Source organism: Engystomops pustulosus, chromosome 7 (genome assembly GCF_040894005.1).
Source record: "Engystomops pustulosus chromosome 7, aEngPut4.maternal, whole genome shotgun sequence".
Classification (NCBI taxonomy): domain Eukaryota; kingdom Metazoa; phylum Chordata; class Amphibia; order Anura; family Leptodactylidae; genus Engystomops; species Engystomops pustulosus.
Window position 1 is genome coordinate 5,697,931 of NC_092417.1, and position 19,158 is coordinate 5,717,088.

Consider the following 19,158-nt stretch of genomic DNA (forward strand, 5'->3'; position numbering starts at 1 on the left):
TCCTCCTCTACTAACACTCATCTAGTGCTACACAACTTCTACTAACACTCATCTAGTGCTACACAACTTCTATTATTCCTCTACTAACACTCATCTAGTGCTACACAACTTCTACTATTCCTCCTCTACTAACACTCATCTAGTGCTACACAACTTCTACTATTCCTCCTCTACTAACACTCATCTAGTGCTACACAACTTCTACTATTCCTCCTCTACTAACACTCGTCTAGTGCTACACAACTTCTACTATTCCTCCTCTACTAACACTCATCTAGTGCTACACAACTTCTACTATTCCTCCTCTACTAACACTCATCTAGTGCTACACAACTTCTACTATTCCTCCTCTACTAACACTCATCTAGTGCTACACAACTTCTACTAACACTCATCTAGTGCTACACAACTTCTACTATTCCTCCTTTACTAACACTCATCTAGTGCTACACAACTTCTACTATTCCTCCTCTACTAACACTCATCTAGTGCTACACAACTTCTACTATTCCTCCTTTACTAACACTCATCTAGTGCTACACAACTTCTACTAACACTCGTCTAGTGCTACACAACTTCTACTATTCCTCCTCTAACACTCATCTAGTGCTACACAACTTCTACTATTCCTCCTTTACTAACACTTGTCTAGTGCTACACAACTTCTACTAACACTCATCTAGTGCTACACAACTTCTACTATTCCTCTACTAACACTCATCTAGTGCTACACAACTTCTACTATTCCTCTACTAACACTCATCTAGTGCTACACAACTTCTACTATTCCTCCTCTACTAACACTCGTCTAGTGCTACACAACTTCTACTATTCCTCCTCTACTAACACTCGTCTAGTGCTACACAACTTCTACTATTCCTCCTCTACTAACACTCAACTAACACTCATCTAGTGCTACACAACTTCTACTCCTCCTCCTCTACTAACACTCATCTAGTGCTACACAACTTCTACTAACACTCATCTAGTGCTACACAACTTCTATTATTCCTCTACTAACACTCATCTAGTGCTACACAACTTCTACTATTCCTCCTCTACTAACACTCATCTAGTGCTACACAACTTCTACTATTCCTCCTCTACTAACACTCATCTAGTGCTACACAACTTCTACTATTCCTCCTCTACTAACACTCATCTAGTGCTACACAACTTCTACTATTCCTCCTCTACTAACACTCATCTAGTGCTACACAACTTCTACTCCTCCTCTACTAACACTCATCTAGTGCTACACAACTTCTACTATTCCTCCTCTACTAACACTCATCTAGTGCTACACAACTTCTACTATTCCTCCTCTACTAACACTCGTCTAGTGCTACACAACTTCTACTATTCCTCCTCTACTAACACTCATCTAGTGCTACACAACTTCTACTATTCCTCCTCTACTAACACTCGTCTAGTGCTACACAACTTCTACTATTCCTCCTCTACTAACACTCAACTAACACTCATCTAGTGCTACACAACTTCTACTCCTCCTCCTCTACTAACACTCATCTAGTGCTACACAACTTCTACTAACACTCATCTAGTGCTACACAACTTCTACTATTCCTCTACTAACAATCATCGTGTGCTACACAACTTCTACTATTCCTCTACTAACACTCATCTAGTGCTACACAACTTCTACTATTCCTCTACTAACACTCATCTAGTGCTACACAACTTCTACTATTCCTCTACTAACACTTATCTAGTGCTACACAACTTCTACTATTCCTCCTCTACTAACACTCATCTAGTGCTACACAACTTCTACTATTCCTCCTCTACTAACACTCATCTAGTGCTACACAACTTCTACTATTCCTCCTCTACTAACACTCGTCTAGTGCTACACAACTTCTACTATTCCTCCTCTACTAACACTCATCTAGTGCTACACAACTTCTACTATTCCTCCTCTACTAACACTCATCTAGTGCTACACAACTTCTACTATTCCTCTACTAACACTCATCTAGTGCTACACAACTTCTACTATTCCTCCTTTACTAACACTCGTCTAGTGCTACACAACTTCTACTATTCCTCCTCTACTAACACTCATCTAGTGCTACACAACTTCTACTATTCCTCCTTTACTAACACTTGTCTAGTGCTACACAACTTCTACTAACACTCATCTAGTGCTACACAACTTCTACTATTCCTCTACTAACACTCATCTAGTGCTACACAACTTCTACTATTCCTCCTCTACTAACACTCATCTAGTGCTACACAACTTCTACTATTCCTCCTCTACTAACACTTGTCTAGTGCTACACAACTTCTACTATTCCTCCTCTACTAACACTCATCTAGTGCTACACAACTTCTACTATTCCTCCTCTACTAACACTCATCTAGTGCTACACAACTTCTACTATTCCTCCTTTACTAACACTTGTCTAGTGCTACACAACTTCTACTATTCCTCCTCTACTAACACTCGTCTAGTGCTACACAACTTCTACTATTCCTCCTTTACTAACACTCATCTAGTGCTACACAACTTCTACTATTCCTCTACTAACACTCATCTAGTGCTACACAACTTCTACTATTCCTCTACTAACACTCATCTAGTGCTACACAACTTCTACTATTCCTCCTCTACTAACACTCATCTATTGCTACACAACTTCTACTATTCCTCCTCTACTAACACTCAACTAACACTCATCTAGTGCTACACAACTTCTACTCCTCCTCTACTAACACTCATCTAGTGCTACACAACTTCTACTCCTCCTCCTCTACTAACACTCATCTAGTGCTACACAACTTCTACTCCTCCTCCTCTACTAACACTCATCTAGTGCTACACAACTTCTACTATTCCTCTACTAACACTCATCTAGTGCTACACAACTTCTACTATTCCTCCTCTACTAACACTCATCTAGTGCTACACAACTTCTACTATTCCTCTACTAACACTCATCTAGTGCTACACAACTTCTACTATTCCTCTACTAACACTCATCTAGTGCTACACAACTTCTACTATTCCTCCTCTACTAACACTTATCTAGTGCTACACAACTTCTACTCCTCCTCTACTAACACTCATCTAGTGCTACACAACTTCTACTATTCCTCCTCTACTAACACTCATCTAGTGCTACACAGCTTCTACTATTCCTCTACTAACACTTATCTAGTGCTACACAACTTCTACTATTCCTCTACTAACACTCATCTAGTGCTACACAACTTCTACTATTCCTCCTATACTAACACTCATCTAGTGCTACACAACTTCTACTATTCCTCCTCTGTACCGTTTCCTGTATCCGCACACCTCAGTGCCGTCTCCTGTACCCTCGTACCTCTGTGCCGTCTCCTGTACCCTCGCACCTCTTTACCGTCTCCTGTACCCTCGCACCTCTTTGCCGTCTCCTGTACCCTCGCATCTTTGTGCCCTCGCACCTCTGTCCGTCTTCTGTACCCTTGCACCTCTGTGCCGTCTCCTGTACCCTCGCACCTCTGTGCCGTCTCCTGTACCCTCGCGCCTCTGTGCCGTCTCCTGTACCCTCGCGCCTCTGTGCCGTCTCCTGTACCCTCGCGCCTCTGTGCCGTCTCCTGTACCCTCGCGCCTCTGTGCCGTCTCCCGTACCCTCGCGCCTCGGTGCCGTCTCCCGTACCCTCGCACCTCTGTGCCTTCTCCTGTACCTTTATACCTCTGTACGGTCTCCTGTACCCACACACCTCTGTGCTGTCTCCTGTACCCTCGCACCTCTTTGCCGTCTCCTGTACCCTCGCATCTTTGTGCCCTCGCACCTCTGTGCCGTCTCCTGTACCCTCGCGCCTCTGTGCCGTCTCCTGTACCCTCGCGCCTCTGTGCCGTCTCCTGTACCCTCGCGCCTCTGTGCCGTCTCCTGTACCCTCGCGCCTCTGTGCCGTCTCCTGTACCCTCGCGCCTCTGTGCCGTCTCCTGTACCCTCGCGCCTCTGTGCCGTCTCCTGTACCCTCGCGCCTCTGTGCCGTCTCCTGTACCCTCGCGCCTCTGTGCCGTCTCCTGTACCCTCGCGCCTCTGTGCCGTCTCCTGTACCCTCGCACCTCTGTGCCGTCTCCTGTACCCTCGCGCCTCTGTGCCGTCTCCTGTACCCTCGCGCCTCTGTGCCGTCTCCTGTACCCACACACCGCTGTACAGTCTCCTGTACCCTCGCGCCTCTGTGCCGTCTCCTGTACCCTCGCGCCTCTGTGCCGTCTCCTGTACCCTCGCGCCTCTGTGCTGTCTCCTGTACCCACACACGTCTGTGCCCTCTCCTGTACCCACACACCTCTGTACAGTCTCCTGTACCCACACACCTCTGTGCCGTCTCCTGTACCCACACACCTCTGTACAGTCTCCTGTACCCTCGCGCCTCTGTGCCGTCTCTTGTACCCTCGCGCCTCTGTGCCGTCTCCTGTACCCTCGCGCCTCTGTGCCGTCTCCTGTACCCACACACCTCTGTGCCGTCTTCTGTACCCTCACACCTCTGTGCCCTGGGGTCCTGGAGTGTCACCTCATACGCAGTCACCTCCTATCATGGGACAGATTACTCCATGTTACAGAGGTGAATGTACAAACCCTTTATTAGCCATAATACACGTATAATACAAGCGGCAGAGGGAGAGCGGCGCCGTCTGCTGGGGACTCTCAGGAATTACAGTCTCATTTCTTCTAATACTTTAGACTCTTCTATTACTTAGCATCTGCAGGTTCCATGGTGACTGTCCACAGCTGACTTCGTTTCAGTGTCTCAGGTTACACACATGCTATTTTCTCATCTCCATCACGTCCTAGAATCGTTCTGTAACGTCCTCAGTTTTTGGGTAGTTTGTGGAGGGAAGGTATAGAGGAGAAGCGTATTGTGCTGGTGACTTCATGTGGAATACGAGGGGCATGGAGGGTGGCAAGGGCTCACTGGACTCTGGGCACCGGGTACAACAGGCTCATGTGCTCGGCCCCCTTGAAGGGTAACTTCTGGCTGGAGTAGTAGTGGATCACCTCGGGGATGCTGCAGAAGACGCCACTTGTCTGGTTTAGGGTGAACTTGTTGTCCTTGGTTTGGGCCACAATGATATGGACACATCCCTGACTAGTCCTAGGAGGAAGCGAGAAAGTCTCCTGAAAGTGTGGAGATAGATATAAGGAGCCGGGCTCAGTCACCCACCACCCCGGGGCTATGCAGAGGTCAGAGGTACTGCACATGCCGATCAGGGCCACACATATCAGACGGCACTGCAGCTCCTGGTTGAGCCCAGCGCTGAAGAGTCTTAAATATTTCATTGGCACGGGGTCTGAGTTACATTAAGGCGCCTGGTTTAGTGTCTGTATAAACATAACTGAATTCATTTTAGGAGACTGGTCCAAATTCTCCAGTTAAGATGGCTCAAATGGGGGCAAAGATAATTTTCGGAATCTGAATTAAGGGGCATAGAGCATGATCTGAATGACTTTTAGATATCTGGTCTACTTTAGGTCTTTGAGGTTCGGCCTGGGCTCTGGTGGGTAATGGCCTGGGACCTCCATGATTTTTAAAGGTCAGGGGTCTGAATTAATTTTATGATTTTGATCTTGAACCTAAATTTAGTTTTAGGGCCTTGTCTGAGTGTAATCTGTGGGGTCTGAGCACAAGTCATGGACCTGTCTTATAGGCGACTGTCCCCTTCTCGTGCTCGTGTACTTACTTTAGGGCGATGGAGTACTTGCTGTTCCCAGATTCGCTGTTGCGCAGGAGGTAGCTCGCCTCACGACACGACTGAAGACGACTCTCCGCCTCTGCCCGAGTCACTGCCCCGTGATACCAACTGTAGCCAAGAGGGGGCACAATGTATAACACCCTGAATACAGTGACCACAGCCGACCCCCCGTGTAGTGCCCAGCACTTACCTCTGCTTGTCCAGGGGCAGCGCAGGATCCACCTTCTCACTCAGCTCAGACTCCGATTTCTTCAGGACTTTGGCGGTCCAACTCTTCTGGCGCTGGTGCAGCCGCACGCCCTCCTCCTTCACCAGAGGACGCTCACTACTTTCAAACTGGACTAAAGGGAATGACAATAATGGATGATGTGAGATCCAGGGATATAAGATTCGGGGGACATCAGATATACAGGACATCAGATTAATGGGACATGAAGTACTGGATGTGAGATAAGGAAAAACAGAAATACAGATATAAGACACAGACCGTAAGACGTAAGGAACAAAATACGGGGCACAAGATATGGGGCTGGAGATGCGGGATCTAAAATATGGACCATAAGGGATTGTAAGATATTTGACATGAGGTATGGGATGAAGATGAAGCGCACAAGGGGCTGGGCAAGAGATGTGGGACACCAGATTAGAGATATGGGATGTGAGATATGGGACAGGAGATACAGGGCATGAGATACGGGATGTGAGATATGGGACAGGAGATACAGGGCATGAGATATGGGATGTGAGATATGGGACAGGAGATATAGGGCGTGAGATATGGGACAGGAGGTACAGGGCATGAGATATGGGATGTGAGATATGGGACAGGAGGTACAGGGCATGAGATATGGGATGTGAGATATGGGACATGAGATACGGGATGTGAGATATGGGACAGGAGAAACGGCATGAGATACGGGATGTGAGATATGGGACAGGAGAAACAGGGCATGAGATACGGGATGTGAGATATGGGACCGGATGTACAGGGCATGAGATACAGGACCTAAGTTATGGGTCGTAATAAAGAGGGTATATGATATTGTCTGACATTAGCTATTGGGAACAAGATATGGAACAACAGGTACAGGACATGAGATATAGGGTACAAGATGCGGGACACGATATGCTGAACAGAAGATACAGGACACAAGACACAGGATGTGAGATACAGGACAGGAGATGAGATACGGGATGTGAGATATGGGAGAGGAGGTACAGGGCATGAGATACGGGATGAGAGATATAGGACAGGAGAAACAGGGTATGAGATACGGGATGAGAGATATAGGACAGGAGAAACAGGGCATGAGATACAGGATGTGAGATATAGGACAGGAGATACAGGGCATGAAATACGGGATGTGAGATATGGGACAGGAGGTACAGGGCATGAGATACAGGATGTGAGATATGGGACAGGAGATACAGGGCATGAGATACTGGATGGGAGATATAGGACAGGAGATACAGGGCATGAAATACGGGATGTGAGATATGGGACAGGAGATACAGGGCATGAGATACGGGATGTGAGATATGGGACAGGAGATACAGGGCATGAGATACGGGATGTGAGATATGGGAGATGAGGTACAGGGCATGAGATATGGGATGTGAGATAAGGGACAGGAGATACAGGGCATGAGATATGGGATGTGAGATATGGGACAGGAGATACAGGGCATGAGATAAGGGATGTGAGATATAGGACAGGAGATACAGGGATGTGAGATACATGAAATACGGGATGTGAGATATGGGACAGGAGATACAGGGCATGAGATACGGGATGTGAGATATGGGAGAGGAGGTACAGGGCATGATATATGGGATGTGAGATATGGGACAGGAGATATAGGGCATGAGATACGGGATGTGAGATATGGGACAGGAGATACAGGGCATGAGATACAGGATGTGACATATAGGAGAGGAGATACAGGGCATGAGATATGGGATGTGAGATATGGGACAGGAGATACAGGGCATAAGATACGGAATGTGAGATATGGGAGACGAGGTACAGGGCATGATATATGGGATGTGAGATATGGGACAGGAGATATAGGGCATGAGATACGGGATGTGAGATATAGGACAGGAGATACAGGGCATGAGATACACGATGTGACATATAGGACAGGAGATACAGGGCATGAGATACAGGATGTGAGATATGGGACAGGAGATACAGGGCATGAGATACGGGATGTGAGATATGGGACAGGAGATACAGGGCATGAGATACGTGATGTGAGATATGGGACAGGACACAAGATACGGGATGTGAGATATAGGACAGGAGATACAGGTCATGAGATACAGGATGTTAGATATGTAACAGGAGATACAGGGCATGAGATACGGGATGTGAGATATAGGACAGGAGATACAAGGCATGAGATACGGGATGTGAGATATGGGACAGGAGATACAGGGCATGAGATACGGGATGTGAGATATGGGACAGGAGATACAGGGCATGAGATACAGGATGTGAGATATAGGACAGGAGATACAGGGCATGAAATACGGGATGTGAGATATGGGACAGGAGGTACAGGGCATGAGATACGGGATGTGAGATATGGGACAGGAGATACAGGGCATGAGATACTGGATGGGAGATATAGGACAGGAGATACAGGGCATGAAATACGGGATGTGAGATATGGGACAGAAGGTACAGGGCATGAGATACAGGATGTGAGATATAGGACAGGAGATACAGGGCATGAGATACGGGATGTGAGATATGGGACAGGACACAAGATACGGGATGTGAGATATGGGACAGGAGGTACAGGGCATGAGATACGGGATGTGAGATATGGGACAGGAGATACAGGGCATGAGATATGGGATGTGAGATATAGGACAGGACACAAGATATGGGATGTGAGATATAGGACAGAAGATACAGGGCATTAGATACAGGATGTGAGATATGGGACAGGAGATACAGGGCATGAGATACGGGATGTGAGATATGGGACAGGAGATACAAGGCATGAGATACGGGATGTGAGATATGGGACAGGAGATACAAGGCATATGATACGGGATGTGACATATATGACAGGAGATACAGGGCATGAGATACGGGATGTGAGATACGGGACAGGAGATACAGGGCATGAGATAGGGGATGTGAGATATGGGACAGGAGATACAGGGCATGAGATAGGGGATGTGAGATATGGGAGAGGAGGTACAGGGCATGAGATATGGGATGTGAGATATGGGAAAGGAGATACAGGGCATGAGATACGGGATGTGAGATATGGGACAGGAGATACAGGGCATGAGAAAAGGGATGTGAGATATGGGACAGGAGATACAGGGCATAAAATACGGGATGTGAGATATGGGACAGGGGTTACAGGACATGAGATACGGGATGTGAGATATGGGACAGGAGATACAGGGAATGAGATACGGGATGTGATATATGGGACAGGAGGTACAGGGCATGAGATACGGGATGTGATATATGGGACAGGAGGTACAGGGCATGAGATACGGGATGTGAGATATGGGAGAGGAGGTACAGGGCATGAGATATGGGATGTGAGATATGGGAAAGGAGATACAGGGCATGAGATACGGGAAGTGAGATATGGGACAGGAGATACAGGGCATGAGAAAAGGGATGTAAGATATGGGACAGGAGATACAGGGCATAAAATACGGGATGTGAGATATGGGACAGGGGATACAGGGCATGAGATACGTGATGTGAGATATGGGACAGGACACAAGATACGGGATGTGAGATATAGGACAGGAGATACAGGTCATGAGATACGGGATGTTAGATATGTTACAGGAGATACAGGGCATGAGATACTGGATGTGAGATATGGGACAGGTGATACAGGGCATGAGATACGGGATGTGAGATATGGGACAGGAGATACAGGGCATGAGATATGGGATGTGAGATATGGGACAGGACACAAGATATGGGATGTGAGATATAGGACAGAAGATACAGGGCATGAGATACAGGATGTGAGATATAGGACAGGAGATACAGGGCATGAGATACGGGATGTGAGATATGGGACAGGACACAAGATACGGGATGTGAGATATGGGACAGGAGGTACAGGGCATGAGATACGGGATGTGAGATATGGGACAGGAGATACAGGGCATGAGATATGGGATGTGAGATATAGGACAGGACACAAGATATGGGATGTGAGATATAGGACAGAAGATACAGGGCATTAGATACAGGATGTGAGATATAGGACAGGAGATACAGGGCATGAGATACGGGATGTGAGATATGGGACAGGAGATACAAGGCATATGATATGGGATGTGACATATAGGACAGGAGATACAGGGCATGAGATACGGGATGTGAGATACGGGACAGGAGATACTGGGCATGGGATAGGGGATGTGAGATATGGGACAGGAAATACAGGGCATGAGATAAGGGATGTGAGATATGGGACAGGAGATACTGGGCATGAGATAGGGGATGTGAGATATGGGACAGGAGATACAGGGCATGAGATACGGGATGTGAGATATATGACAGGAGATACAGGGCATGAGATAAGGGATGTGAGATATGAGACAGGAGATACAAGGCATATGATATGGGATGTGACATTTAGGACAGGAGATACAGGGCATGAGATACGGGATGTGAGATATGGGACAGGAGATACTGGGCATGAAATACGGGATGTGAGAAATGGGACAGGAGATACAGGGCATGAGATATTGAGATATGGGATGTGAGATATGGGACAGGAGATACAGGGCATGAGATATGGGATGTAAGATATGGGACAGGAGATACAGGGCATGAGATACGGGATGTGAGATATGGGACAGGAGATACAAGGCATATGATACAGAGATTTGACATATAGGACAGGAGATACAGGGCATGAGATACGGGATGTGAGATATGGGACAGGAGATACAGGGCATGAGATACGGGATGTGAGATATGGGACAGGAGGTACAGGGCATGAGATACGGGATGTGAGATATGGGACAGGAGGTACAGGGCATGAGATATGGGATGTGAGATATGGGACAGGAGATACAGGGCATGAGATATGGGATGTGAGATATGGGACAGGAGGTACAGGGCATGAGATATGGGATGTGAGATATGGGACAGGAGAAACAGGGCATGAGATACGGGATGTGAGATATGGGACAGGAGATACAAGGCATATGATACAGGATGTGACATATAGGACAGGAGATACAGGGCATGTGATACGGGATGTGAGATATGGGACAAGAGGTACAGGGCATGAGATACGGGATGTGAGATATGGGACAGGAGGTACAGGGCATGAGATACGGGATGTGAGATATGGGACAGGAGATACAGGGCATGAGATACGGGATGTGAGATATGGGACAGGAGGTACAGGGCATGAGATACGGGATGTGAGATATGGGACAGGAGATACAAGGCATATGATACAGGATGTGACATATAGGACAGGAGATACAGGGCATGAGATACGGGATGTGAGATATGGGGCAGGAGATACGGGATGTGAGATATGGGACAGGAGGTACAGGGCATGAGATACGGGATGTGAGATATGGGACAGGAGATACTGGGCATGAGATACGGGATGTGAGATATATGACAGGAGATACAGGGCATGAGATAAGGGATATGAGATATGGGACAGGAGATACAAGGCATGAGATACGGGATGTGAGATATGGGACAGGAGATACTGGGCATGAGATAGGGGATGTGAGATATGGGACAGGAGATACAGGGCATGAGATACGGGATGTGAGATATATGACAGGAGATACAGGGCATGAGATAAGGGATGTGAGATATGGGACAGGAGATACAAGGCATATGATACGGGATGTGACATATAGGACAGGAGATACAGGGCATGAGATACGGGATGTGAGATATAGGACAGGAGATACTGGGCATGAGATACGCGATGTGAGATATGGGACAGGAGATACAGGGCATGAGATATGGGATGTGAGATATGGGACAGGAGATACAGGGCATGAGATATGGGATGTGAGATATGGGACAGGAGATACAGGGCATGAGATACGGGATGTGATATATGGGACAGGAGATACAGGGCATGAGATACGGGATGTGAGATATGGGACAGGAGAAACAGGGCATGAGATACGGGATGTGAGATATGGGACAGGAGATACAAGGCATATGATACAGGATGTGACATATAGGACAGGAGATACAGGGCATGAGATACGGGATGTGAGATATGGGACAGGAGATACAGGGCATGAAATACGGGATGTGAGATATGGGACAGGAGATACAGGGCATGAGATACGGGATGTGAGATATGGGACAGGAGATACAAGGCATATGATACAGAGATTTGACATATAGGACAGGAGATACAGGGCATGAGATACGGGATGTGAGATATGGGACAGGAGATACAGGGCATGAGATACGGGATGTGAGATATGGGACAGGAGGTACAGGGCATGAGATACGGGATGTGAGATATGGGACAGGAGGTACAGGGCATGAGATATGGGATGTGAGATATGGGACAGGAGATACAGGGCATGAAATATGGGATGTGAGATATGGGAGAGGAGGTACAGGGCATGAGATATGGGATGTGAGATATGGGACAGGAGAAACAGTGCATGAGATACGGGATGTGAGATATGGGACAGGAGATACAAGGCATATGATACAGGATGTGACATATAGGACAGGAGATACAGGGCATGAGATACGGGATGTGAGATATGGGACAGGAGATACAGGGCATGTGATATGGGATGTGAGATATGGGACAGGAGGTACAGGGAATGAGATACGGGATGTGAGATATGGGACAGGAGGTACAGGGCATGAGATACGGGATGTGAGATATGGGACAGGAGATACAGGGCATGAGATACGGGATGTGAGATATGGGACAGGAGATACTGGGCATGAGATAGGGGATGTGAGATATGGGACAGGAGATACAGGGCATGAGATACGGGATGTGAGATATATGACAGGAGATACAGGGCATGAGATAAGGGATGTGAGATATGGGACAGGAGATACAAGGCATATGATACGGGATGTGACATATAGGACAGGAGATACAGGGCATGAGATACGGGATGTGAGATATAGGACAGGAGATACTGGGCATGAGATACGCGATGTGAGATATGGGACAGGAGATACAGGGCATGAGATATGGGATGTGAGATATGGGACAGGAGATACAGGGCATGAGATATGGGATGTGAGATATGGGACAGGAGATACAGGGCATGAGATACGGGATGTGATATATGGGACAGGAGATACAGGGCATGAGATACGGGATGTGAGATATGGGACAGGAGAAACAGGGCATGAGATACGGGATGTGAGATATGGGACAGGAGATACAAGGCATATGATACAGGATGTGACATATAGGACAGGAGATACAGGGCATGAGATACGGGATGTGAGATATGGGACAGGAGATACAGGGCATGAAATACGGGATGTGAGATATGGGACAGGAGATACAGGGCATGAGATACGGGATGTGAGATATGGGACAGGAGATACAAGGCATATGATACAGAGATTTGACATATAGGACAGGAGATACAGGGCATGAGATACGGGATGTGAGATATGGGACAGGAGATACAGGGCATGAGATACGGGATGTGAGATATGGGACAGGAGGTACAGGGCATGAGATACGGGATGTGAGATATGGGACAGGAGGTACAGGGCATGAGATATGGGATGTGAGATATGGGACAGGAGATACAGGGCATGAGATATGGGATGTGAGATATGGGAGAGGAGGTACAGGGCATGAGATATGGGATGTGAGATATGGGACAGGAGAAACAGGGCATGAGATACGGGATGTGAGATATGGGACAGGAGATACAAGGCATATGATACAGGATGTGACATATAGGACAGGAGATACAGGGCATGAGATACGGGATGTGAGATATGGGACAGGAGATACAGGGCATGTGATACGGGATGTGAGATATGGGACAGGAGGTACAGGGAATGAGATACGGGATGTGAGATATGGGACAGGAGGTACAGGGCATGAGATACGGGATGTGAGATATGGGACAGGAGATACAGGGCATGAGATACGGGATGTGAGATATGGGACAGGAGGTACAGGGCATGAGATACGGGATGTTAGATATGGGACAGGAGAAACAGGGCATGAGATACGGGATGTGAGATATGGGACAGGAGATACAAGGCATATGATACAGGATGTGACATGTAGGACAGGAGATACAGGGCATGAGATACGGGATGTGAGATATGGGGCAGGAGATACGGGATGTGAGATATGGGACAGGAGGTACAGGGCATGAGATACGGGATGTGAGATATGGGACAGGAGATACTGGGCATGAGATACGGGATGTGAGATATATGACAGGAGATACAGGGCATGAGATAAGGGATATGAGATATGGGAAAGGAGATACAAGGCATGAGATACGGGATGTGAGATATGGGACAGGAGATACTGGGCATGAGATAGGGGATGTGAGATATGGGACAGGAGATACAGGGCATGAGATACGGGATGTGAGATATATGACAGGAGATACAGGGCATGAGATAAGGGATGTGAGATATGGGACAGGAGATACAAGGCATATGATACGGGATGTGACATATAGGACAGGAGATACAGGGCATGAGATACGAGATGTGAGATATGGGACAGGAGATACTGGGCATGAGATACGCGATGTGAGATATGGGACAGGAGATACAGGGCATGAGATATGGGATGTGAGATATGGGACAGGAGATACAGGGCATGAGATATGGGATGTGAGATATGGGACAGGAGATACAGGGCATGAGATACGGGATGTGATATATGGGACAGGAGATACAGGGCATGAGATACGGGATGTGAGATATGGGACAGGAGAAACAGGGCATGAGATACGGGATGTGAGATATGGGACAGGAGATACAAGGCATATGATACAGGATGTGACATATAGGACAGGAGATACAGGGCATGAGATACGGGATGTGAGATATGGGACAGGAGATACAGGGCATGAAATACGGGATGTGAGATATGGGACAGGAGGTACAGGGCATGAGATACGGGATGTGAGATATGGGACAAGAGGTACAGGGCATGAGATACGGGATGTGAGATATGGGACAGGAGATACAGGGCATGAGATACGGGATGTGAGATATGGGACAGGAGGTACAGGGCATGAGATACGGGATGTTAGATATGTTACAGGAGATACAGGGCATGAGATACGGGATGTGAGATATGGGACAGGACACAAGATACAGGATGTGAGATATAGGACAGGAGATACAGGGCATGAGATATGGGACAGGAGATACAAGGCATATGATACGGGATGTGACATATAGGACAGGAGATACAGGGCATGAGATACGGGATGTGACATATGGGACAGGAGATACGGTATGTGAGATATGGGACAGGAGATACAGGGCATGAGATATGGGATGTGAGATATGGGACAAGAGATACAAGGCATATGATACGGGATGTGACATATAGGACAGGAGATACAGGGCATGAGATACGGGATGTGAGATATGGGACAGGAGATACAGGGCATGAGATACGGGATGTGAGATATGGGACAGGAGATACAAGGCATATGATACGGGATGTGACATATAGGACAGGAGATACAGGGCATGAGAAACGGGATGTGAGATATGGGACAGGGGATACAGGGCATGAGATACGGGATGTGAGATATGGGACAGGACACAAGATACGGGATGTGACATATAGGACAGGAGATACAGGGCAAGAGATACGGGATGTGAGATATGGGACAGGAGATACTGGGCATGAGATATACGGGATGTGAGATATGGGACAGGAGATACAGGGCATGAGATACGGGATGTGAGATATGGGACAGGACACAAGATACGGGATGTGAGATACGGGACAGAAGATACAAGGCATGAGATATGGGATGTAAGATATACCTGAGAGCGCTCTGACAATGTGCTCCTTCTTCCACTCCCAGGGCTGCTCGTACTCCCCCGCAGGCCGCTCGTCGTTCTCCGGCCTCGTTCCATCTGCAATCCGCGGCTTCTGCTCCTCCACATTCAGCTCGGATTCGGGGGGCTCGTAAGGGGTGTCGTACAGTTGGGGGGGCTTTCCCAGAAGCTCCTGCGAGCCTTGTCTCTTCACCTCCGTCTTCACCTCAGTCTGGGAGCCCAGCTCCATCAGGAGGAGCTCAGTGATCAGGGGGTCCCTGGAGCCCTGCCGACGGATCTCTGCAACACAAGATCGGACATGAAAAATCTCACACAGGGGGCGCTGTATCCACCAGGAATAGGAGTATATACAGACAAAGCCCCCCTGCTGTAATGCAGTAACCCTGACCTGTGACCCTGTCGGAGAACTACAGTTCCAGCTACAACCTGTCAAGGCATGATGGGAGTTGTAGTTGTGCAATGCATGCAGTGTCACCCCTCACCCTTTCTCCTGCTCCATGGAGGGAGCCGGGATTGTACTGACTCCATGGCGATGGAGCCCATCCTGTTTGCCGCCAGAGTATCCTTCCTCTTGGAGAGGAGCCATTCCCCATCGGAAGCCGTCCTGAGAGGCAGGAAGCGGCCGAGGAAGTCACACCCAGACACGCAGAGTTTGGAAAATACCTTTAATGAACAGTCTGGGATCAGTGACCCCCTAAACACCCCATTCATATACAGCAGTGGTGTCCCTTATAATAAGCCCATGGTGATATCAGGGAGCGTCCCATCACACACTATACACCTGGGTGACAATACGGATAGAGAGGTATAGAGTATGTGCACGAATCCCTATAGATATCCCACACTGATGATACAGCAGGCTACCTCCCGGGACATGGAGGGGGGGCAGGAAATTGGAGTTTCCTCCTGGAGCTGGAGATAAGGAGACGAGATTGGAGGATCCATAGTCCCACATATATTCCAGGGTCATGAACTTCCACCTGAGCTTCCACTGATTCCATGTGATGGATAGCTCAGAGGGGACAGCAACAAAGGGGTTAATACTCAGATCTTTCCGGAAACCTTGTTTGTTTCACTATGAGACTAACATCCCCTCCCTCCCCCAAAATATGATGGAAGGAGACAAAAAGAGTAGTGGGAACAGGGAAACACAAGACACGAGAGAACAATATCACATATGTGACGTCACTGATGTCATATGTCACTTATATATGTCACTCACGTCTCCAGGACTTCTCCAGAGCTGCACAAATTCTCTGGAATGTCCTTTCCCCGGACTATCAGGCTAATATACAACCTACAAAGCCTTAAATGTGCCCTTAAAACCCATCTCTTTAGGCAGATCTATCACTCTCACTAACTGCATGAAATGTCACCTCTCCCTTTACAAACCCATCCTGTGTCCTCCTCCCGCCTGTTATCCGGCAATTACCACATACCGAGCTCCAGGCTTCTCTACATCAGCATCACCTAGGACTCTGTATATAAGATGCGGCTGACTGCTTCAAGCAGCAACATCTCTATTTATTATATTATTTTATTCTGTTGTCTTATAAAGAATAACAGGACCATTATACAAGTTCTTATACCTCTTATGTCACCCCCTCATCCTCATAGACTGTAAGCTCTTGTGTCACCCCTTCATCCTAATAGACTGTAAGCTCTTGTGTCACCCCCTCATCCTCATAGACTGTAAGCTCTTGTGTCCCCTTATCCTCATAGACTTGAAGCTCTTGTGTCACCCTCTCATCCTCATAGACTGCAAGCTCTTGTGTCACCCCTTCATCCTAATAGACTGTAAGCTCTTGTGTCACCCCCTCATCCTCATAGACTGTAAGCTCTTGTGTCCCCTCATCCTCATAGACTTGAAGCTCTTGTGTCCCCTTATCCTCATAGACTTGAAGCTCTTGTGTCACCCCCTCATCCTCATAGACTGTAAGCTCTTGTGTCACCCCCTCATCCTCATAGACTGTAAGCTCTTGTGTCACCCCCCTCATCCTCATAGACTGTAAGCTCTTGTGTCACCCCCTCATCCTCATAGACTGTAGGCTCTTGTGTCACCCCCTCATCCTCATAGACTATAAGCTCTTGTGTCCCCCTCTCATCCTCATAGACTGTAAGCTCTTTTGTCACCCTCTCATCCTCATAGACTGTAAGCTCTTGTGTCACCCCCTCATCCTCATAGACTGTAAGCTCTTGTGTCACCCCCTCATCCTCATAGACTGTAAGGTCTTGTGTCACCCCCTCATCCTCATAGACTGTAAGGTCTTGTGTCACCCCCTCATCCTCATAGACTGTAAGCTCTTGTGTCACCCCTCATAGACTGTAAGCTCTTGTGTCACCCCTCATAGACTGTAAGCTCTTGTGCCCCCCCTCATCCTCATAGACTTGAAGCTCTTGTGTCACCCCCTCATCTTCATAGACTGTAAGCTCTTGTGTCACCCCCATATCCTCATAGACTGTAAGCTCTTGTGTCACCCAGCATCCTCACAGACTGTAAGCTCTTGTGTCACTCTCTCATACTCATAGACTGTAAGTTTTTGTGTCACCCCCTCATCCTCATAGACTGTAAGCTCTTGTGTCACTCTCTCATCCTCATAGACTGTAAGTTCTTGTGTCACCCCCTCATCCTCATAGACTGTAAGCTCTTGTGTCACCCCCTCATCCTCATTGACAGTAAGCTCTTTTGTCACCCCCTCATCCTCTTAGACTGTAAGTTCTTGTGTCACCCCCTCATCCTCTTAGACTGTAAGCTCTTGTGTCACCCCCTCATCCTCATAGACTGTAAGCTCTTGTGTCACCCCCTCATCCTCATAGACTGTAAGCTCTTGTGTCACCCCTCATCCTCATAGACTGTAAGCTCTTGTGTCACCCCCTCATCCTCAGAGACTGTAAGCTCTTGTGTCACCCCCTCATCCTCATAGACTGTAAGCTCTTGTGTCACCCCTCATCCTCATAGACTGTAAGCTCTTGTGTCACCCCCTCATCCTCATAGACAGTAAGCTCTTGTGTCACCCCCTCATCCTCATAGACTGTAAGCTCTTGTGTCACCCCTCATCCTCATAGACTGTAAGCTCTTGTGTCACCCCCTCATCCTCAGAGACTGTAAGCTCTTGTGTCACCCCCTCATCCTCATAGACTGTAAGCTATTGTGTCACCCCTCATCCTCATAGACTGTAAGCTCTTGTGTCACCCCCTCATCCTCAGAGACTGTAAGCTCTTGTGTCACCCCCTCATCCTCATAGACTGTAAGCTCTTGTGTCACCCCTCATCCTCATAGACTGTAAGCTCTTGTGTCACCCCCTCATCCTCAGAGACTGTAAGCTCTTGTGTCACCCCCTCATCCTCATAGACTGTAAGCTCTTGTGTCACCCCTCATCCTCATAGACTGTAAGCTCTT

The 19,158-nt window shown here is 47.7% G+C and overlaps 1 protein-coding gene across 1 annotated transcript in view; it reads right to left on the bottom strand.

Moving 5' to 3' along the window:
* Positions 1 to 4,585: 4,585 nt before the first annotated feature.
* The window catches only part of SHE (Src homology 2 domain containing E), a 28,282-nt gene continuing 13,709 nt past the window's right edge, over positions 4,586 to 19,158 (bottom strand). Inside the window, exons 4-7 of the mRNA XM_072114540.1 lie at positions 15,744 to 16,037; positions 5,904 to 6,054; positions 5,702 to 5,821; positions 4,586 to 5,115 (exon numbers count right to left, since the gene is read on the bottom strand). Of these exons, the coding sequence (XP_071970641.1) occupies positions 4,932 to 5,115; positions 5,702 to 5,821; positions 5,904 to 6,054; positions 15,744 to 16,037 (749 nt within the window). The 3' untranslated portion in view covers positions 4,586 to 4,931. The remainder of the gene's footprint in view (positions 5,116 to 5,701; positions 5,822 to 5,903; positions 6,055 to 15,743; positions 16,038 to 19,158) is intronic.